At 35.8% G+C, this 23,101-nt stretch overlaps 1 protein-coding gene across 1 annotated transcript in view; it reads right to left on the bottom strand.

Moving 5' to 3' along the window:
• Window positions 1-23,101, bottom strand: part of rst (roughest) — a 278,032-nt gene that overhangs the window by 135,230 nt on the left and 119,701 nt on the right. Inside the window, exon 2 of the mRNA XM_069849661.1 lies at window positions 21,185-21,417. Within this exon, the coding sequence (XP_069705762.1) occupies window positions 21,185-21,417 (233 nt within the window). The remainder of the gene's footprint in view (window positions 1-21,184; window positions 21,418-23,101) is intronic.

Below are 23,101 nucleotides of genomic sequence, written 5' to 3'. Positions count from 1 at the left end.
AGAACTGCTTCATGATATAGCTGTCTGAAATGATTTGAAGATAGAAATATCTAAAGGCTGGGCCTATGAGTATTATGACGAGGAAGCTGAAACAGGAGCATACCATTTTCCCGAGATAATCTAGTTTCTAAATTTTTGGAATGGGTCGTATAGGTGGACATACAGAAGCAGCACTTTTTTCTATGGCAGGTTTGAGTGGCAAATAAAATATTTGAGCTATTCAACAAATAGTTCACTGTTGATGTAACCTGGCTCAGAGCAAACAAATAACGATCCTGGAGAAGCACCAGCTGATAATGAAGGATACACTGTTTGATGTTTAAAAATTATCACAGGTGGCACAAAATACCTGGAGCGCTTGTACAACATACACTTGTTGTATTAACGTCCTTTTCACCACTTGATATTGCACCCACCTGATGAATTCCTAGTTCAGTTAAAATTTTTGGGGTCTTCTTTTGTACGGTTAGAATTGCTACAGTTGCTCATATCGCACGGTACGAATTAGGCACCTACAAATTGGTGCGAATTGAGAAACTACGCCATAAGTTATTATTTCCTTCATTCTAGCCTATAATCACCACATGTTCGAAAATCCTACTAAGTTAAATGTTCTTTAATATCTCTTTAAACAAATAACATCTTAAGATTATGGATTCCTTTGCATACAAATCCGTTATTTAGTTACAAAACGTTAGCTAAATATACATCTAATTGAATTTTCATTACTTAAATATACAGGGACATCATTTTATTTTTACTTCAATTTTTATTGTACCTGAGTTTTTGAATGTACTTCACTCCCACCCCTTCTACTAATGAAGTTCCAACTGTCCTCTACACACAGATCCAAGACCGCATATAATAAACAGTACTGAGTTAGTGAGTATAGTACGTTCCAGAAATATGTTCCGCGTTTTCCAGTGACGAAAGAGCTTTCAATATTGAATCATATTTTCGCACAGGTACTGTCCGTTTGCCTACGTCGCATCCCGATTTCCTCCACCCGCTTCTGTTCGCCCCTCTGTAAAAGCAGGGCTGTCTTAGCTCTTTTCTGAAAAAATTAATTTCTGTTAGGAATTGGACGTTTACGTAATAATATACAACTGTTTAAAATAACTTAAATAAAAGGGCCTCGTTAAGCATTTAACGTGATTTCCACCCTTTCTACGATCCTGCGGCATAACCACTTGGACGGACAGTAGAAAGCATATCTGAGTAATTTTATCTGTGCTGGTCGGGTAGAAGTGAAGATTGAATTTACAGTACGTAAGGTACTCTTTTATAGACTAGGTACAAAATTATTTCAACATGAGTTACTAGTACGAATGACGAAACTGGTAATTGGAATTAGGTACAGTAGTCTATAGTGCGATAATATGCACACAAGAACTGAAGCCTGTATCTAAATGAACGACCACCATTTTCAAAAATGTGTTTAAATATCCATATTATGATTATTTTTCATTTAACTTAATTCTCTATATTGTACGCTAATGTGCTGTAGACAGTATAATATACACTGCATAATGAATACGTTCGCATGGCTAACTCAGTTCGTGAGTAAAAACATTTATTCTTAATACAGTACTGTATTAAAGAAAAAACAAAAACCTAATGAAAATTATCGAACTCAAAATCGCGATATTTCCTAGTTTACGTAAATGGATAAACTACTTTTCTTCCCTCCTATATCTAGTAGAGTTATTTTTTTTTTGTGTTTTACGCCAGTATCATCGAACTACAGTCGTGGAAGGGGGCAGCAATCTGTGTTTCCGGTTCTCTAAAGGTATAGCCAGGTTAATATTAAAAATGTTAGTAAAAATAAAATGATGTCCCTGTGCATCCGCCTGAGCGATGATATTAGATACACTATCACCACGCTGCTGACACAAAGAAGTGGCAGAAATCAAGTGACATGGTGGAAGTTCATGTGGTAGATTGTAACAATACCACTAGATGCCACACTACTACAGTAATTTGTTTTAAAGTAGCAGTGGTGCGATTTAGGAAGCGGTGCGATTTATGCTACTCTACCCTAGCCAATGAACGGCCTTCGATTCTTTCGCGTTCTATCTATCTGCAGTATACAATGTGGGTCTTCATCCCTCTACTTAATCACAGACAAGCTTTGCTCAACTGCACCCCTTTTGGTGTGTACTGTTAGAGGAAGAAAGGTAACCCGCGCGCAGAGCGATCTGCCCACCGCGCGCTCCAGCCAGTACGGGCTTCAATATTCACCGTTGGCTTACTTGAATGTAGCGAAGAGATGCCGGAAGCGTCACACTTAAACTAGAGTTACGACATATTGGCAACTCTCCCCACACCAATCCCATAGGAAACATATGGAATATTTTCAAAATTTAATATTTCCAAGATAGTAACACATAATAGTCTATAATTCGACTATGTTTCATAATAATGACTTAAAATGTGGTCAGATTTATAGAGTCTATGTCAAACATGTCTAGGTAAATTTCTACTTCTAAGTAAGATTCAACGGCTTCAAAAGAAGGGACTCAATTTGAAGTAAAATTGTAAGAAATAATTGAGAATATAAACACTGTCAACTACATTGGATGTACAATTTCATACTTTCAAGAAACAGATATTATAAATAAGAAAACTGCAAAGTTTCTCCAAAGGACAGGTATCAAAACCAAAATTTATAAAACCATCCCAAATTTAGAAACACACTAGATTGAAAATATCACTTTGGCTATACCTGTACTTTCATAAGGATATGAGATTTGGGTCATAAGACAACAAGATAGAACCGGTATAAGGGTAACAGAGAAAAGATGAAGAGAGAAAGGGGGAATTAAAAAGGTAAGAAAAAAGAAGGAAGAAAATGAGGATAAAAAGCAAGAGAAGAAAATGAGAATGAAACGGAAGGTAAGAAAATGATGAAAACGAAGAGAAGAAAACAGAAGAAAACGATGAAACGAGAAGAAACGGAAGAAAATGAGTATGTAAATGAAGAGAAGAAAACAGAAGAAAATGAGAATGAAAATGAGAAAACGATACGATGAAGATAGAAATGACGAGAAAAACAGAAGAAAATTGGGATAAAGGTAGAGAAGAAAAAGAGAAGAAAATAAAGATGAAAAGAAGAGAAGAAAAAGAGAAGAAAATAAAGATGAAAAAGAAGAGAGGAAAAAGAGAATTTGAGGATGAAGAGGAAGATAAGAAAACAGAAGAAAATGAGGATGAAAAGGAAGAGAAAAAGAAGGAAATGAGGATGAAGAGAAGACAAAGGGAAGGTGATGAGGATGCAAAGTTAATATTTGGTCTACAGATCTATGTGGTAACAGAAGAAAATGAGAGTGAAAGAAAAAAACAGAAGAAAATGAGTGTGAAAGACAGAAGAAAAACAGAAGAAAGTGAGCATGAAAAGGAAGAGAAGAAAAACAGAAGAAAATGATAAAATGAAGAGAAGAACATGGAAAAAGATCGGAAGGAGGAGGAAAGGAAGAGAAAAGGAATGGATGCCTTTGCGTATGTGTGCAGACTTGATATCTACCCTATACTAGTCTTTCTTCGTCCTCCTGTTTTACTTCTATGAGAATATGCTCATTCAGTGGCCATATTTGGGTAGTTCTCTTCCCCTTTATTACACATACGTCCGTACTATTTTCTTCTTTTGATCTCCATAATCTTCATTACGTAGCCATTGATTTCCATTCCTTCTCTAATCCCTGCGTGCCTTACTCCGTACGTATCTCCTTGTTATCCTACAACATCAACGCCAGAAATCCATTTCCATCACTCTCAATTTATCAGATGTTCTTTTTATCTCTCACATCTCCGCTTCATACGTGCTAATACTCTCGACGATGGTTTTATAAATTCTGGTTCCGGTTCCTTTTGTAAATGCGAACTCCACAATCCTATACTATTCAGCTGTTTCGATGCAAGCCTTCTTCATATTTTATTCCCTTTTGAATTTTGTTCGCTTTTGTTTTACTTTCCGACATCATATATCTTTATATTCACATCTCACATATATGTTCTGTGTGCAGGCTGATACGTATAATCTATCCCATTTTATAGTGTGTAAGATATTAAAACAGGACATAACTTGGTTACATAAATGTAGAGGTACTGAGTATCTTTATTTTAAGGGGTTAGGTAGAGCTTACAGCAGTAAAATTTTTTGGAAATATTCAACACTTGTTCCCTCCATTACTGTATCTTGTACAGTAATGATAATTGGTATGTGTAACACACTGAACTTCTGCTATATGAAAAGAAATATATTTTTACGATTTAATTTTTTTTTTTTTTTTTTTCAAAATTCATAATGGTGGTAGTTCACTGTGTAGTGATGAAGCGTTTCTCTCATAACTCATAAACTTGTTAAATTTTTTCATGTTCTCTCTCTTTTAATTTATTGTTGAAACTCATGTTTACAATACCATGCTCTTTCAACTACATTCCTTAACAAATAATATATACTTTTTATTTTGTGTTAGTAGAAAATACTGATCTTTGACCATTTTTAAATGAATTTATTTTTTATCAGACAATCTATCAAAGGTATAGAAGTGATCTTGCATCACATTGTAGATATGACATGCATAAATACACACAAAAAAATTCATCACAGAATGTTGGATAGTTTTTTAGTTATGTGAGAAACGCTTCATCACTGCACAGTGAACTGAATTTAAAAAAATGTAAATAATTTTTTTAATCGTAAAAGTATTTTTTTTTCATATAGCAGAAGGACATGTTTTACACATACTAATTTTTATTAATGTGCAAGATACAGTAATGGAGGAAAAGAATGCTGAATACTTCCAAAATTTTACTGCTTTAGGCTGTACCTAACCCCTTAAGGGCCGGTAGGAGATACGAAGTCTACAACTCAAACTAGATCTTAAGAAAATTATTACTTGCAAAAGCGAATTACGTACAATTCAGAACTACGTAAGACGGGGTTACGTATAACCCAGGTTCTACTGTGCTTCACTCCTTTTCTAGTTCTTTATTAAGCCAGTTTTGGACAAGGAACTTCAATAAATAATGTATGTTTTGCCGTTGTTCGGGTTTAGTTACGAAGGATGATGAAATGAAACTTATCTGCCTAGTGTAACGTTCTCCATTTCCCGGTGAACAGCGAGCTGTAGTTAATGTTTTAACAGCAATAGGCTCTGTACCACCCAGCTTACAGTCCCGATCTTCACCAAGTAACTTTAATTTTGTTGGAACGCTTAAAGATACAGATTTCGCAGGGATGATGTGAAGGCCGCAAAGCTGAAATTATTAGCCTACACAAGGATGTCTTTTTTGTTGACGATATATGATGCCTTCCCAAGCAGTTGGGTGCCTGTATGAATGCCTATGAACATTTACCCTAAGCAAACATAGTGCATCCGTGTTTCCAGTTGACAGTATCCTACGGCTCACCACATAGACGTCTGTGTGAATGTATATTATGACTTCTAAGAAAGACTACTGAATATGTGTCTCCTTAAACACTGTAAGCTTCCCAGTCAATATTATAAGTTATTAACCAATAGTTTCAAAACTAGATTTTATAATGGCTTTTAATTAATCCTTTCAACTCTGTAGATGAGTTTTCAACGTAAATTCATACGAAATTGTTTTTTAATAAGCAAAGTTATTTACATTTTGTTACCTATATTAAGAGTGAAGTAATTTAATTAAGTTTTAGAGTGTCAAAATATTTTGTGTGTTTCATTGTTTTAATTAAACTTTACTGTTTCAATTATGTGTATTTTCAAATGTATGTTTTTTCCCTTTTGTATTTATAACGAAGCCTATTACTGTATATCTAATAGCTTAATAAATTGAATTGAATTGTATTTAGAGGCTATCTACCATGCTTTTATTACACAAATAAATAAATAAATAAATAAATAAATAAATAAACAAATATATATATAAATCAACCTATAAAATAAATAAAATACATAAATAAAGAATAAATGAATGAATAAATAAATAAACGTATAAATAAATACATAAATAAACAATTAAATAGATAAGTAGATAAGTTGGTAAGTAAAGAAATAAATACCATAAATAAATAAATAATAAATAAATAAGTAATTAAAAGTAAATAAAATAAATGACTAAATAAACAATAAATAAACGAATAAATAAATAAATATATATAAATCAACCTATAAAATAAATAAAATACATAAATAAAGAACAAATAAACGAATAAATTAATGAATGAATAAATAAATAAATGTATAAATAAATACATAAATAAACAATTAAATAGATAAGCAGATAAGTTGGTAAGTAAAGAAATAAATACCATAAATAAATAAACAATAAATAAATAAGTAATTAAAAGTAAATAAAATAAATGACTAAATAAAGAATAAATAAATAAATAATTAAATAAATAAATTCATAAAATAAATGAATAAATAGAGATAAATAAATAAATCAATAAGTAGATAAGTAGATATGTAGGTAAGTTGGTAAGCAAGTAAATAAATAAATAAACAAATAAATAAATAAATAAATAAATAAATAAATAAATAAATAAATAAATACATACATAAATAAAGTGGAGAACTTTATTAACTGCATTTTTATTACGTACAGAAAAATGTTAATTCTTATTTGAATTTGAAATAACAGCAATAATGAAATAAAAGAGTAACAAAAACTAGAGAATTAATACAATACATATTTGCACAATTTCATGTGTACAAAATACTTGTATCTTTTTTATTTATTTTCCTAAATGACCCATTGAATGAAATAGGCATTTTACTGAACCAGACCAGAATGAATGAATGAATGAATGAATAAATAAATAAATAATTGATTCGAACTGGTTTCATTTTATTACGCCTCTTAGATAGTCAGATTTTTTTATTTCCTGCGATCCTTTCTCATCCGAAATCCAGACTATGTGTAAGATACAGGCCCTACGGATTCGGAAAAACCTACTATTTTCAGTTTCTTCATTAGTTGATGCACTATTGTTGTTACTCCAGACATCTAGCTTTAAGTTTCTCCGTTAGCTATATTATCACCAAATATCTCTAGCCTTGATATAGTGAAAAAGACCAATCTCGAAAATGTACATTGAAAAATCGTAGAAATGTGGAACTCGCAGAACTGGAGCAGAGTTTCGTTATAGCGGTAACAGAGAGGTGAGAGGTTAGGTTCCCTCGACCTCACTTTCACGACGCCATTTGTCTCGTCTGCGCATCTCTGGTTTTTGTTGGCTCGTATTCCGAGTGACGCTGCTGCTCTTCTTGTGTTGTTATTTATTCTCGAAACGCGACGAGAGACTAAGATGACGTTGTGTCGTGAATGGATCCTCCACCTCTTTATTTCAAAGCCTTCCCAAGGAATGTTACACGTTTGCAAATGCCACAATGAAAATTAAATTAGTTATCATGCTCGTTTCTAAACACAAAAAAGGAGTTTTAATCAAAGAGTGGACTTAAAACATTACTTTCAAGAAAGAACGAAATGAAGTTCGATGCATATGTATAGTAGGCTATGAATAGAGCTTGAAAGTTAGGAAAAAATAGTTTTATTACGGGATGAATATGTGAGAGTTGTTCTAATAGATGAATATTTTTGTGCTGCTTTAGAATATTTCTGATTTTGCCTTACAGCTTGCTTTATGCATAACAGCCTTGCCTTAATGGGCAAAGTCTTATTTAACCATGATTCCATTTTAATAAGATTTTTGAAAATCATTTAGGAATACGTAGGTAATACAGGATGTTCATTTCAAGATTGCTTAGCCTAAAAATTATTTCAATTAAATTAAATTAAATTAAAAATCAAGTCAATTTAGATATTGAGGAACAGGTTTAAAATCAGTGTTGATTCCATTTTAAGTTTCACACATTCAATCCCTCACTTCCCTTCATAAATTTCAAATGGCAGCTCTATGTTATGATACTTAAATTCGGAAAACTAGGATTCAATTGTTTATACATGTCATTAATTTTTTCTTACATCTTTTGTTTTTTATCTTCGCCTGAAAACCTGGATGATTAGAGCTGAAGAGAATGAAACTACAAAGACTAAGGTTGATTACAGGTTACTTCAGGTAGGCTAGTTTTAAAATTTAATTTTTATGTTTTATTTAACGGCACTCGCAACTGCCGAGGAATTCTGTCCCGTAGGAGTTCTTTTACATGTCAGTAAATCTACTGACATGAGCCTGTCGCATTTAAGCACACTTAACATACAGGCTTACTACAAAGAAATATAAACTTTAAATGTTTTATAAATTCAAAACTATTATTGTTATCAGAAATCAGGTTATATTGTTGTACGAAATAGCTGAAGTTTACTTTGAGAACTCATAAGTGTTCAATAAGTACTCCTGTGTCACACGGCACACATGAATACGCTATCCTCCTAGTTTATCTCAATCTGAATATAAAGTGTGTTAATAAGTTAAGAATTTAGCTACAAATAATCGATCGAAATAAGAATGTGGTAGTATAATAAACCTTGCACGAAAGAATGGTACTAACAAATGTGGCCGAATCCTAACTAATCTATACTAATAATAAATCTGTAGCCGAAATTTTTCTGGTAATTTTCGATTTTCTAAAAATAATTGGTCCTAACATATATAATTAACCACCCTGAAACCGAAAATCGCTTTTTTTATATTTTTGTTTGTATGTCTGTCTGTCTGTCTGCCTGTCTGTATGTTTGTTACCTTTTCACGCGATAATGGCTGAACAGATTTCGATGAAAATTGGAGTATAAATTAAGTTCGTTGTAACTTAGATTTTAGGCTATATGGCATTCAAAATACATTATTTAAAAGAAGGGTTATAAGGGGGCCTGAATTAAATAAATCGAAATATCTCGCTTATTATTGATTTTTGTGAAATATGTTATATAACAAAAGTTTCTTTAAAAATAATTTTCGATAAGTTTTATTCCTTGAAAAATTTTGATAGGACTGATATTTAATGAGATAAATTAGTTTTAAAATTAAAATAACTGCCATCTAAGGCCGTGTAATGAATTAAAAAACAAATGACTTCGTCTATAAGGGGCCTTGGACAGCAACAATCGAAAGCTATTAAAGATAGCCTACGAGAATGTTTCTGTGTTTGTATGATGTAATATCGGAAGCTAAATTAACCGATTTGTATAATTAATTATTATTTCACCATTGGAAAGTGTAGTTTCTCTAGATGGACATAATGCTTTACTGTTATTACAGTAACTTCTGATATAATATAATATAATATAATATAATATAATATAATATAATATAATATAATATAATATAATATAATATAATATAATATAATATAATATAATATGTAATATATAATATAATTTAAGTTCTTTGAAGGGTTCAGAACCATAGTGGGCCAAGCGCCATTTACTGAATACGTAGAAAACAAGGGTTAAAATTAAGTTATTACCATAATTCAATGGAAACCTATAACAAGTAAAATAAAATATACACATTAAATCTAAATGATGTCAATGTTCATTAAGCTATGGTTGCATGTAATAAAAATTAAGAAACATGTTAAAGGAATTGTCATTGCACCAAATGAGTGTCTCTGGACCAAAACGATCGCATTTTAATTATTTGGATGCAATTTAAATTAAGTAACATATTAAACGATTCATCCTTCTATCAAACACGATTGTTCCCTGGATCAAATGTCCTATTTTAATTATGTAATTACTTTATATTTATTTCTAACGGGTGCAGCGGAGCGCACGGGTACGGCTAGTATACTATAATTCACTTATTAAACCGGTACCAAACAAAGTAAGAAATTAATAACCATAAAGAGAGAGAGAGAAAGAGAGAGAGATGGTCGAAAAATGGAGCCACGAAAGTACTTCAGTCCATCGCTTGGAGTAACGGTTAGTATGCCTGATCGTGAAACGGGCGGGCGCGGGTTCAAATCCTGGTTGGGACAAGTTACCTGGTTGAGGTTTTTTTCGGGGTTTTATCCTAATCCATTAACAGCAAATACTGGGTAACTTTCGGCGCTCAACCCAGGACTCATAATCACCTTCATCTCAATCAGACGTTAGGTAACCGTAATAGTTGATGAAGCGTCGTGAAATAACCAATTAAAAAGTAGTTGGAAAGTGAACTATTGATTATGACGATGACGCTGCTACTGTTGATGATTATGAAAATTTATCAAACAATTGTAGGTTAGGATAGAAGTATTATTAGGGGTTAGAAATTAGAGACTATAGTTAATAGCGAAGGGAAAACGAACCTGTTTAGGTAGGAAGCAATGAACAGGGATAGGTATAAGTAGGCATGGTTAGATCATTATAAAGTTTTTTTTGTAGGTTATTTTACGACTCTTTATCAACATCTGAGCTTATTTAGCGTCTGAATGAGATGAAGGTAATAATGCCAGTGAAATGAGTCTGGGGTCCAGCACCGAAAGTTACCCAGCATTTGCTCGTATTGGGTTCAGGGAAAATCCCGGAAAAAACCTCAACCAGGTAACTTGCTCCTTTCAGAAATCGAACCTAGGTCACCTGGTTTCGCGGCCAGATGCGCTAACCATTACTCCACAGGTGTAGACTTATTATGAAGTTGAACTGAGATAAAGATTGAGTAAAGAGTGAGTAAAATTCTAAAGTCTTACAATAAGTTGGATTCAAAACTAGGTTTGTAGGAAGGATAGATGAAAAAAAAAATGGTCTTAATAGAAATAAGATGGAGGAAGAAAGAGAAAGACAGCATTGTAGCAAGACAGAGAGAAATAGTATTATGGATCGTCCTCAAGCTGTGACTGATCATAAATACAGGGCAGATCTGTGTGGGTTGTCTGTCCCTCAAGGTTAGAATGCAATGATCTGTGTTTCTACTACTCACGCCGCGTCTGACTTGTTTCGTTTCCTAACTAAACACAGATCCGCCCTCTAGTCATAGATTGTATGACAAGTACAGTAGGGAACAGATAACACGATGTACTTCATAACAAGATGGTATAAAAGTGTTTCGAGTTAACGTAATCATACGGAACGTTCTGCAATGTAAGTTTATACAGTATATAATAGTATTGTTTGTACAGTTCTATTTTCCAAATAAAACGCTCATTTATCGTATGAAAATATATACTTTATGCTCGACTATGCCGAAATGTAGTAATTATACACCTGGTAGCAGTCCTTTAATGCATATCATTAAAGCACACCTACTCAATAAAGTAAAGGTGTTCAGCCAATGACAACTCAGCTTACAGGTGTTCAGCCAATGACAAGTCAACTTTGTACCGTTATAAAACCGCAAGTATCGATTATTCTCGGATATGCAATCGAAAGAGAATTAGCGAAAAGTCACGGAGGCTGGAAATCAATACTGTCGCAGAAGGTTATGTTCTGTTACTATAATAATTAGCGTTAATTGTAAATAATATTCAAATAAATTCAATCTGTCATCTCGTTTTTCAATGTCGAATTCAATAATCAAGGTTATAATAAAATAAAGTTTAACGGGACTACGTCAAGGTCAATGACATTATTGTTCCTCGGAAAAAATCAATACTATGGCGTCTGCGCACATCTCACAATTTACGACCTAGAACAAGGTCACTTCTGGTCTTGTAAGATACAAATAAAATGTATACATCTGAATACCGGTATTTCAAGTTAGAAATATGGTCGAGCATAAAAAGTCGTATGAAACTTGCCTGTAATGGTAATTAAGACGCTCGTATGAATATTATGAAACTCGCTTGCGCTCGTTTCATAAACAATCATACTTGCGTCTTAATTACTATCATTATAGGCTCGTTGCATAATGTACTATTAATTTCTTTTCAAATGGGAGAACTATTACATATGAACTTTGGAATATATTAAAGTCATAAAATGAAATATAAACTTCTGAATGCATTGAGCAAAACAAAATAAACCAATTTCTATATAACAGTCTTGTTTGTACACTTTGACTACTTATACTTTTTAAAAACAATTAATATCTTGTAGTATAACCTTTCGGCTTTATTACTGCTTAGCATCTCCTCTTTCATATTACTAAGTTTTTAACTGTTCTGGTTTGATTTTAGCCCATTTCTCTCTCACTACACGTTTGAAATCTTCTATGGTTGCACACTTCTGCTTTCTCACACTCTTTTTCAAAATTGTCCAACATATGTTCGATGGAGTTTAATTCTAGTGATTGAGGAGGTGCTCGGAGTTGTTGGGATATGTTGCATATGAGCCAATCCTTATTGATTTGAGCAGTACAGTGGACTCTCCTAAGGTCGACAGAACAGAATTGAAAGTTCAGTCCAATAAGGGTAGTGGGTGTGGCAGGTGAAATAAATACAAATGCTTTTTGGTTATCCATCAACGAATACAGTACTGTACTTGCATTTCTTGCCTACCCCGAGACTTGTGTATGCGCTTCTAGTACCACAGTGGGTTTCGACAGTTCCGTCTCACAAACGGCACAATTCTCAAATAAAAAAAAGTTCATTAATTCAAAATCAGTGATTAAATATTGATGTCTTAAACAATAAAATATTCTGTTTTCCTTTAACGAAAGTATCACTACAAGAGACAGGACCAATTCCCATTCAAATGGCAAACCCATTTCTCGGTGTCCGTATAGGGGCGTGTCTAATTCTCCTACGTAAGCAGTCGAACTATAGGATGTCGAACTTGTTTTCCGTCGAACTTCAGAGCTTCCACTTGTATTTTTACTATCATTGCCTTGTTGTACATATACAAAAGTGACATCCCCATTTTTTTGTGCACTCTGCCTAACATTTGACCTTAAAATGTTATTGTACGCATACTTATCCATAATCCCATATTTGAACTCAATATTCCCCACACCATTTGCAGACATATATACCCACAATAGCATGCATCCATTCCCGTGTTTCACTCTAGGTAATGTGTTGTTTTTGTCGTTATCTGTGTTGGGCTTTCTCCATATCCTATGAATGTCATCGGAATCATAAAGATTTATCTCTATCTCATCTGACCAAATCACTCTGTTCCAAAATTCTTCATCCTTACCAACACGTTCTTTATCGAAGTCCAATCTTCGAGTTCATTTGTCTCACTAGTTGACTAACTTACGGCCTCTTTCGCGGTCTTCTGCCATAGTAACCACTTTTCCACAACACACGCCCAGCGTATAAGTAATTAAATGGACACTTCGCGTCGGTACCTTTGATGTAGCCGGACTGATTTCAATGACCTTCAAGCCAGCTAGAGCGTGAGATTCTGCTTTTTCCCTAGAGTTGGCGCTGACATCATACCAGCTAGCAGTCGACACAGCGGAAATATAACATTTATAATTAATACATCTAGGTACATTATGTACTCAAATAAAATGGATCCATAAAACAATAAATCCGTCATTAACTGTAATGTCTAGACTCTAGAGTTCCTTTATAATGAGAGTTGAGACGTTGACACCAACAATAATTAAAATATGTAATGATTTGATAGCACTGAAAATGGAAAAACAAAACTCTTGAGAAGTAAAACCATATACATATATTATATTATATACAAATATTAAACGAATTCGATACTTAATTTTATAATGTATTATATTATTTTATAATATAATTTATGATATCTGAAATATAAAATATTATTATTACAACTAGTTTGCCACTGAGAAATAAGAAAAAGCTGTTAACTTGAATTTATTTGAAGCAAAGCTTTACTGGATTATGCAATAAGGTAGGCGATTTTTGGATCCTGTGTCTCAACTCTATACTCATTTATTATCTTAGCGATGCTCGATTACACTAGCCTCTAGCGCTTGAAAGTGGAACTAAACGCCGGTGCACAGAGAAACAAAACACAGGAAAATTCGCTCAGTGTCGAATTTTTATAATATCTATTCACTGACACGCCGGATAGTTTAATTACTAATTTTCGTTTTTGAAGACTATTCAATCATGACTCGAATTTGTGGAACACTTATTCTTGGATTGCTGACAACTTGATTTACTGTGAATCACTCGTCACGTGCATTTAGCAATTTTTGCTTGGTTTTTCTTGCCAAGTTATTCTAAGTTCCATGATTTCGACATTTTTATACAATGCATTGTACTGTAGAATGTGTTTTATGCACTACTTTACCTATTTTTCTATAGGACTAGCCTTCCAGAGCTACGCGAGCAATAACTTACTTTAAATCGTAACTGAGCTTCTTACGACGCTCCGTTGTACACAATTCTGAATGACAGACTAACAGCAAGTGACCTCCACTGAAAGACAACCCTGTGGCACTGCATGCTTGTTTACTATGCATCTAAACGTAACTGCCCTCTTTGCGTGGGGTAAGTGTCAAACAACAGTGTTACATGAATTTCACGGAATATGTAGTTTTAAATTTTTATGTAAGTATCAGGTGTATGTAAATTAATTGTATTCATGTCACTGTGTTCGTGTTTAACTCATCAAACATATTGAATTTAGTTTTATTGATATATTTTGAATTTTAAGGTAATTTCACAGGTCAGTTTAGTAATATATGAGGCGTACAAACAACACTGTTATACAGAGTGATTCACGAGGAAAGGTAAAAAATTTAGGATGTGAATTCTGAAGTCATTGTGAGTGAAAAAGTTCATATGAATATAGGTTCGTTTTCGAGCGGTTAAGGAGATATGGCTCTTTGATTTCACAAAAACTTCTGAGATTCCATTGTACTAACACGCATTTAGAGACATAACGGACAAATTTAAAGTTTATATTCATGTATGCATACATATCTAATATTCTAGAAGTCGGGGTCGATGTTTTTGCGCGTTTTCAAAGATCCTCCTCCTGCTTCAATGCACTGTTGCGCTCGGGCGTGAATCGAGCTGGTCGCTCGGGAGAGTTGCACGTGACTGTCTTTATGCCGCATCCAAAATACGGTCGATAAGCGCTTCTCTCGTTTCCTCGTTTCTTTGCTATATCAAGTCTTTCACCCAACCCCATAGACAGTAAATACTCTTCGATATGGTACCCTTCTGTTCGGAAAGCGTCGTTCATATTCAGCGATGGCATGCAAGGTACTTCCATCGCAAAAACCATAATCATACACAATATCGGCGTATTCTGCAGTCGAAAATTTATAAGGCATCTTGAAAAACACAACTTAACGCTTCCGATAACTGTACCTGTATAACTACTGTACTGTACGTAGCTGAATGAGCGGCTGTGAACCGATAAGTGATAGCGTATTTGTTGTGACATTTGTAACGCCCCACCACCCGGTTTGTTTCTCTTCTCTTATCTACATCGCTCACAATGCAGATTCCAATGTTACGTCATTCATAGGTGATCTTGTCTCACGTCAGCAGCATATGGTAACGTTTGATTGGGGCGAGACTTTTACCAAAAAAATGCATATAGCTCCGCCATCGTTCGAAAACGGACCTATGTTCATATGAACTTTTTCACTCAAAATGACCTAAGATATCGTATCCTAAATTTTTTAACTTTCCTCGTGAATCACCCTGTATATTGTATGTCACGAATATAGTTAAGCACCTTATACGAGATATGAGGTCCCCTTATTATATGAAAGGATTTGCTGACACGAAATATAAAATATAAAACAATTTCCACGACGAACTTGCTCCATATACTGAACTTGCAATGTCTTTCTATATGTTCTTGAAGACCTGACCTCTCGTGTTAGAACATCTAACTCCTAGTTAAACACTGATTATGAAGTTATCTTTCATTAAAATTAATTCGTCAGTGGCTACATCAAGCAACAAAGCCAACAGCGGTAGAAATGTAACTTCATATACAGTTGTAGACGGAATTTGAAATATGAAGTTGTAGTTGGAATTCTGATCTGTTAGTCTGTATTCAGATGAACACATTTGATCGCCCCAGTACCGCTACCTTTGATAAAGTTCAAATTCTGAGCAGTTAGTCTTTCAAAGGATGAAAATAGTTGCCTGTAGTTGAGGCGCTAGTACCCACGCTGGGTATCGTCAGCTTGAGTTGAGCCAGGTTCGTAATTACGTTCAAAATTCTCTTTGAGCTTATCATTTGCGACTACAAAACCAGACGCACAACATTGTGGTTGTTGTCACTGGACAGTTGAAATAGTCCAGCAGTCTGGCCACAGCAGATAGGCTACATGTATTTGCGATAGTGGACTTAAGGTTAATTTCCTATACCTACATGTAGTACAAAGAAAAAGTATTGTGTCACTGAAAAAAGAATTTTGAGATAACAAACGTTTCTTACACCCATAACATCGAAACGAAGTTTCATTTTGTAACCAGAGATGTCGTTAAAACCGGTGCAGATAATCGACACACTTTTTAACATCCTTGATACCCGAAAGAGTCATATTAAGGCCTGTATTACATATAAAATTTCTGTGTCACAGAATAACATTTTTGGTCATATATATATGATCAAATGTAAGATTTTGACTACATTACACTATGTCAAAGCTTTTATCACATCTATCAGTTCTAGGGGAGACCCGGGCAAAACCAATAACCCGAGCAAAGAGAATAATGCCTATTTCTTAGAAACGCCAACAGGTAGCGCTTTCTGCTATGTTGGGGAAGAATCCTACCAGAATTTTCTGCTGAAACTGACTTGTCGTCATTCTAACTAGTAAGAGAAGAAGTCAGCGTGTTTGAAGAAAATTGACTGCTTTCTTAAAATATTTCAAGGTAAGAGAAACATATGTACAACATACCGTACTGCAGAAACTCTTTGTTGTGTGATAGTAATATATAGGCGATAGAATTAGTTCTAAAGTGCCGTACTTACGAAGAAGATTATTGACGTTTATGTTTGTATAATCTTAAGATGAAAAGCGAAGTGGCGTCTGCGGGCAAAGTGAATAGGGCAAAGTGGATAACTTATCCGCTTTGCCCTGCCACCTTTATTTGACTATATAAGTGTCAGCTGTATTTTTTTTATGTATTTGTCTATTGTAATAAAGCGTGGTAGATCATTTTACATAGTGGAGGCAAAAGTCACACTAATTAAATTATAAATCAGTAACATTGATCTTAATTTTTACTTAAAACGGTCGTAATGTGTTTTCAGATGGTTTAATTTTTCAAGAGGAAGACGGAACAAGCCAAATGGTCTGAAGAACCCATGAAGAAAGCACTTGAAGAAATAAAATCTTCGAGTGAATGGTTCTGCTATCTGGCCATACAACCATAATGTGTTTGTTGATGAAGATTTTGCTCCAGATTAACTTACAGATCGCCCATTTGAGACAGAAATCAGCGAAACGACAGCTGGCTCATATTTAACAAATTCTGCGGTGCCAGCTTCTTCAGCGGCTGAAGAAACAGTTAATGCTCACTAGAATCAACTACATCTGTGATGTCGGCATTTTGAGAGATTAACGAAATATTCAATACATCAATTACACTCAGATTTTCAGTTCCTGTTACACCAAAACCCTCAAAATCGTCAGCAGGAGAACCCAAGTTAGTTCTTTTGATTTAGACCAGTGCCAAAAGTGGAAGCTCGAAAGATACGAGTTAAACGAAGACAATGTCAGCGCTGTGAAGCTCTTTCATCTATACAGATTAAAAGTGTTGAAAGAGGAAAAGCAGAAGAAATCCAAGTCTTCAATGCCAGTGAAAGTCGACTTGTTCAAATTTGTATTTTGTACTAATCTAACGTTCTGTAAAAGGCTGTAATAATATTTCTTATAGTCTCATATGCCTCATTAACATCGTGTTTATGTGTTGATTTAATTTTATTATCAGTGAATAGAAATTAAATGGAAAGATGGAAATGTTATAGAGATATTCACTTTGCCCGGGTACACGGACAAAGCGAATAATTAGCCATATTTTCTTTCTCAAATCATATCACTCTCTGTAGGTACGAGAAACGAATTGCTGTTTTGTAGACATGTGGACAACATGTGTCACAACCAAAGTCATGTAGTTTTTATTTCGGGAGCACCAGAATATAGCCTGTGGCATTGTTTATTCTTAGCTTATCCCCTTTTATCGGGTTTCCCCTATGCTTGTTGCAACTGTAGATGCAGTAATGTATATTCCATTAATAGTAAAGAAGAAATCAAAGGAAAAAACGTATTTCGTCGGCTTAGATTGTAAACTTGCTAAAAAGGAAATTTTACAGGGGAAATAAAAGACTGAGTATAAATTAATTCTGAAGCTTTAGAACCAAATCCAAAGTACAGACCGGGTCTAATGGCCAGAATTACTTCACCTAAATTCATAACCCAGCATTTAAGTACATTCAAAAGCGGCGCTCTTGCTGTTGCGGAATGGCCTGGGATGTTGCATTTTCATACGTCAGTCTCTTCAAGTTATTTATGTTCGCGTTCATGACTTTAAACAATGCGTTTACATTTTCTTTCTGGTCGTGTGGCTAGAGCTGTCATAATTACGAGGCTCTGTTTCCAGCTTGAGATGAGAAGAAGGTTTTAGTGGCTTGAATGCAGCAAAACAAACTTGAGTTGCCCCTGCAGACATCTACAAGAGACTGAAGTCGGAATAATCTACAGACAACCTGGCTGAGCTTGGCTATGGTTTCAGTGATGCGTTCGTCCTGGATTTTTATTGTAGGTAAGTACATCTTCTATTTCTTTTAACTCATTCTTCTGCCTCATTCTACGCTGAGAAATAATATCGGGTTTACAGCCGTTTTATGACAAGCGTTGCGGTTATGAACGGGCACAATTCACATTCCAAAATTCAATTAAAAATGCTACGTTTAGCAAAAGAGTTCAACAACAATGATATTGTAACTTTTATTGCTACTTTTAACTACTACACACCTCTCAACAATGTGGCTTTTATTCTTCATAATTCACCCTACAACAATGGGTATTACACTCAACACAGCAACACAATACTGCGTGTTCAGTTCAGTCATGGCGCGCTGTATGTCGTCATGTGGCTAGCCGATGAGCCTAGAGAATTCAATCTTCCTACACTTCCGCAGAAGTGTATTACCTATGTGCCAGAGAAGTTGCCTAGCAAGTACGGCGTTCGTTCTTAAGAGTACTTACCGATACGTATGGTAACGCCGGTAGTGACAGGAATGTGAACTGTTTGGAAACACGTACTGAGGTGAGTTTTTTGTTACTATCGGGATATGGGGAGAGGGTTAAGACGATTACTTACGTATTTGTTGACATTAACTTCGACAGTCAACATGGACACGGAGCATTTGATTTGTGTTGTTGAATGTTGCCGTACGCAACCGATGATAACAAATACCCTGCGTACGACTTGCCCGCGCAAAACATAGTTCGAAAGAGGTTATGGTAGCACACAGACCGTACAGACCGCCATCTGTTGATACGACGTACAATTATACCATGGACGTTCTCAAGTTAAGATTGAACGCCTTTATTAATAGGCAACTTCTCTGACATAAAAGCTGAAACTCGCTTCAAATTGCTGACTCACAACAGTGACGTCATGACACACTTTGAAATGAACACCCAGTAGTCGTTATTGTGCTCCACACGGCGACAATGGCGATACACGTGTATTATTGATAAGAACAACAATGTACTCCTAATTTCAATTAATGTTCACAAAGCACTATGTGCAGAACAAAACTGTCAGTTCTCAGTTCACAGTTCCTTTGCCTTGGCTATTTTTTCTAGCTCACTGTTCAAGTTCACTGCGCATTGAACTCAGGTCTTCCGGATGCGTCGGACTCGCCTGGACACTGTCACAGTTACGGACTCACTCAAGTTCACTGCACGTCGAACCCAGGTCCACCTTACTCGCTGCTATCCAAGACAAGACTGACTGACTTCCGAAGACTCGCGCTTTTATTTATTAAACCATATGTTCTCGGGCCTTCGAATCGCGTGGCTTACAGAATTTCCGAGAGAAGTCTGCTTCGAGATGCTTCCTTTGCTCTCCCCGCTCCACGCCGTCACCGTAGTTCTCCTCCCCTTGCTCCTTAGCGCGCTATAGCTCCTACCGAAGCTCGAGTTTCCGTTTCCCCTCGCCTTCCTTCTCGCTAGAAGCGCGCGCAACTCCCTGACGCGACCAGAACATTCCAGACGGGTGCCTCAATATTACACTTCTTGATTTATCTCTCAAAAGAATCCAAGTTAGTCCTCTTTCACGCTCTATATAAATATGTGTATATGTCTGTGTCTAATGCCTACCCACTTCATTTTGCGTGATTCGGGTTCCGCATACTGCAGATAAATGGCAGATATTAGGGCCTACAACAAGTAAAATGTGTTGCTTTATTATACTAAATTACGTTTAAACAATAATGGTTGAAGATCTTAAGGATATTCTGTTACAACACGAATTTAGAATTGAGAGGAGAAGAAAAATACATTAAGTAATTAACTAGCGGACTTACTCGTGTTAGTTATGGAAGTTTGTGCGGTTTACAGCTATTTCGGTGCTTCTTCACATCATCCTCAGAGCCTACTAGATCTCGGCGTCATCTCGAGCTTCTCTGCCTGTTATGTGGGTGCGTTTGATTGTTGAAAGGTGTTGAAAAGTGGAGTCAAATAGTGTGTATGTGTGTGTGTGTGTGTGTGTACTGAAATTGATCTGTGTGTTGAGAATTTGATCGGGGTGTGTTTTAATGTATTTGTATATTTCGTATTGTTCTAGTGTGTTGAGTTTTTGGTTCTTGGGTTGTGTGTGTAGGATTTCCATGTCCGCATTTATGTTATTGTATGTATGGTTATCATTGGTTATGTAATCGGCGTTTGTAGATGTATTGTGTCCTCTGGTTATTGCTTTAATGTGTTCTTTGTAGCGTGTTTGGAATGATCTGCCTGTCTGTCCAATGTAGAACTTGACGCAACTATTGCATGTGAGTTTGTATACACCTGTATGGTCGTATTTATTTGTTTGTGTTTTTTCTGTGTTGATATGTCTTTGTAGTGTGTTTTCTGTTCTGTATGCTATGTAAGGCCGCTAGTTAATCAATTACTTATATCAAGTGTTAAAAGTAGTGTACGCAAGATTGAAAATGGAAAAATACATTGTTTCTTTTTAGAAAAATTGTAATATATTTTTGAGGTTCAATGGATCTCCAACCAACACAATAGATGACTACAAGCAGCCGCCAGAGAAGGCAAACTGCATTGCAAACACACAGTCTCTTGCTAGATTCGCAAGCAACGAAACTCTTGTCAGAGAGTGATTGCAGGAGAAGACGTATTGCATTTTGGAACTTATTTACTGACTTGGGGTAATAAGGAATGTGTGCAATAGCTTACCTCGGCCGGGGGCTTCCCCGCGAGGGACACACACTCCAGCTCGATTTCGCGGTCCTCCGTGGTGACGAGGAAGTCTCCCTGGACGATCCTGGGCGGCTCGGGCGGAACGAGAACTGTGAGCGACGCGAACTTGGACCGGATGCCGGGTTCCCCTGCGAGTCCGGGCCCCACCTGACACTGGTACCGTGCGTCGTCGTCTAACATCACGGGGAAGATGTCCAGCGAGTAGTCCCCTGCAACAAGACAGAGCTCAGGACCATCGAAACAGAATGGAAACATGATGAAATTGAGGCGATCTCTGGAAAAAGAACTTAACTGCAAAGTCTTGAATTTGAGTATAGACCATCAAACGTTTTAAATCTGGTGTACCAGCATTATCGGTACGCAAAACGACAATCAAATATTTATACTGCGTGTTCAGTTCAAAATGTGTCATGGCTCGCTGTATGTCGTCATGTAGGTAGTCGTTGAGCCTAGAGAATTTAATCTTCCTGCACTTCCACAGAGGCGTATTACTTATGTGCCAGAGAAGTTGCCTAGCAAGTACGGCGATCATTCTGAAAAGTACGTACCGATACGTACGGTAACGCCTATAGTGGCATGAATGTGAACTGTTTGGAAACATGTACTGAGGTGAGTTTTTTTTCTTTATGGGGAGAGGGTTAAGACGATTACTTACGTATTTGTTGACATCAACTTCGACGGTCAACATGAACACGGAGCATTTGATTTGTATTGTGGAATGTTGCCGTACGCAACCGATGATAATAAATCCCCTGCGTACGACTTGCCAGCGCAAACACAGTTCGAAAGAGGTTATGGTAGCACACAGACTTTACAGACCGCCATCTGTTGCTACGACGTTCAAGTTATACCGTGCACGTTCTGAAGTTCAGATTGAACGCCTTGATTAATAGGCAACTTCTCTGACATAAAAGCTGAAACTCGCTTCAAATCGCTGACTCGCAACAGTGACGTCACGACACACTTTGAAATGAACACCCAGTAGAGGGCGCTGTGTTTGTTGGTGGTTAAATATTAATACTTTGTCTGGCGGGAGATGTGTTATTAAGATTTCAATATACTATGGAAACGATGTAACGTAAGTAAAGTTGTTATTCCAGGGATCAACATGGAAATTCATAGGCTATGATTCCAGTGTAGTTGTTCAATCTTCGAACAAGCAACTGCATTGGAATCATATGAATTTCCATGCTCTGTCATAGACTGTTCGACTCATTGTAGTTTGTACTTCATTTTAATATTTTACTTATACAGAATGTTTCCGATGTGGCGTTACAAACTTTCAGGGATGATGGCGAAGGGCTCATGTATCAATTTGAGATAAGGAACCCTGGTCCGGAAATGACTTAATCGAAACTTACAAGCAAAAATAGTTCAGTGGAAATGAAATAATTTTATTCCTCTGTACACCTTATTTATGTGTATTTATCTGCACATCTTACACATACTGTATTCATCTGACGTTGTTTACTTACAGTATTCCATTCAGTGCGCTGTCTGAGGGATGGGGACAGGAAACTACATTAAAGCAATGCAGATAGCGTAATGTGTAACGGACATGGTCGGTCCTGATATGCACGTCTGTAGACAGCAGTGTATATGTACAAGTTACAGTGTCCAGTCGATCAGTCCTAGTGAAATGAAGGAGTAAACGAGAGTGGAATAAGCAGACCTAATTTTCGAATAAGGATGAGCCAATGGGAACAGTAGACAAGCTCACAGATTGTATCGGGACAAGTACCTATGTAGGAGACATCCGGCCCATACCATCTTTCCACGACTGTCAAAAGGTTAAAGGTAGGAGGGCACGTGGTGCCAAATTACAATTCCATTTCCACACAACTATCAAATTACAATTCCATTTCCACACAACTATTTTTGCTTATAACTTTC

The sequence above is a fragment of the Periplaneta americana genome, chromosome 16 (genome assembly GCF_040183065.1).
Source record: "Periplaneta americana isolate PAMFEO1 chromosome 16, P.americana_PAMFEO1_priV1, whole genome shotgun sequence".
Classification (NCBI taxonomy): Eukaryota; Metazoa; Arthropoda; class Insecta; order Blattodea; family Blattidae; genus Periplaneta; species Periplaneta americana.
This window is presented reverse-complemented; position numbering and strand designations above follow the sequence as displayed.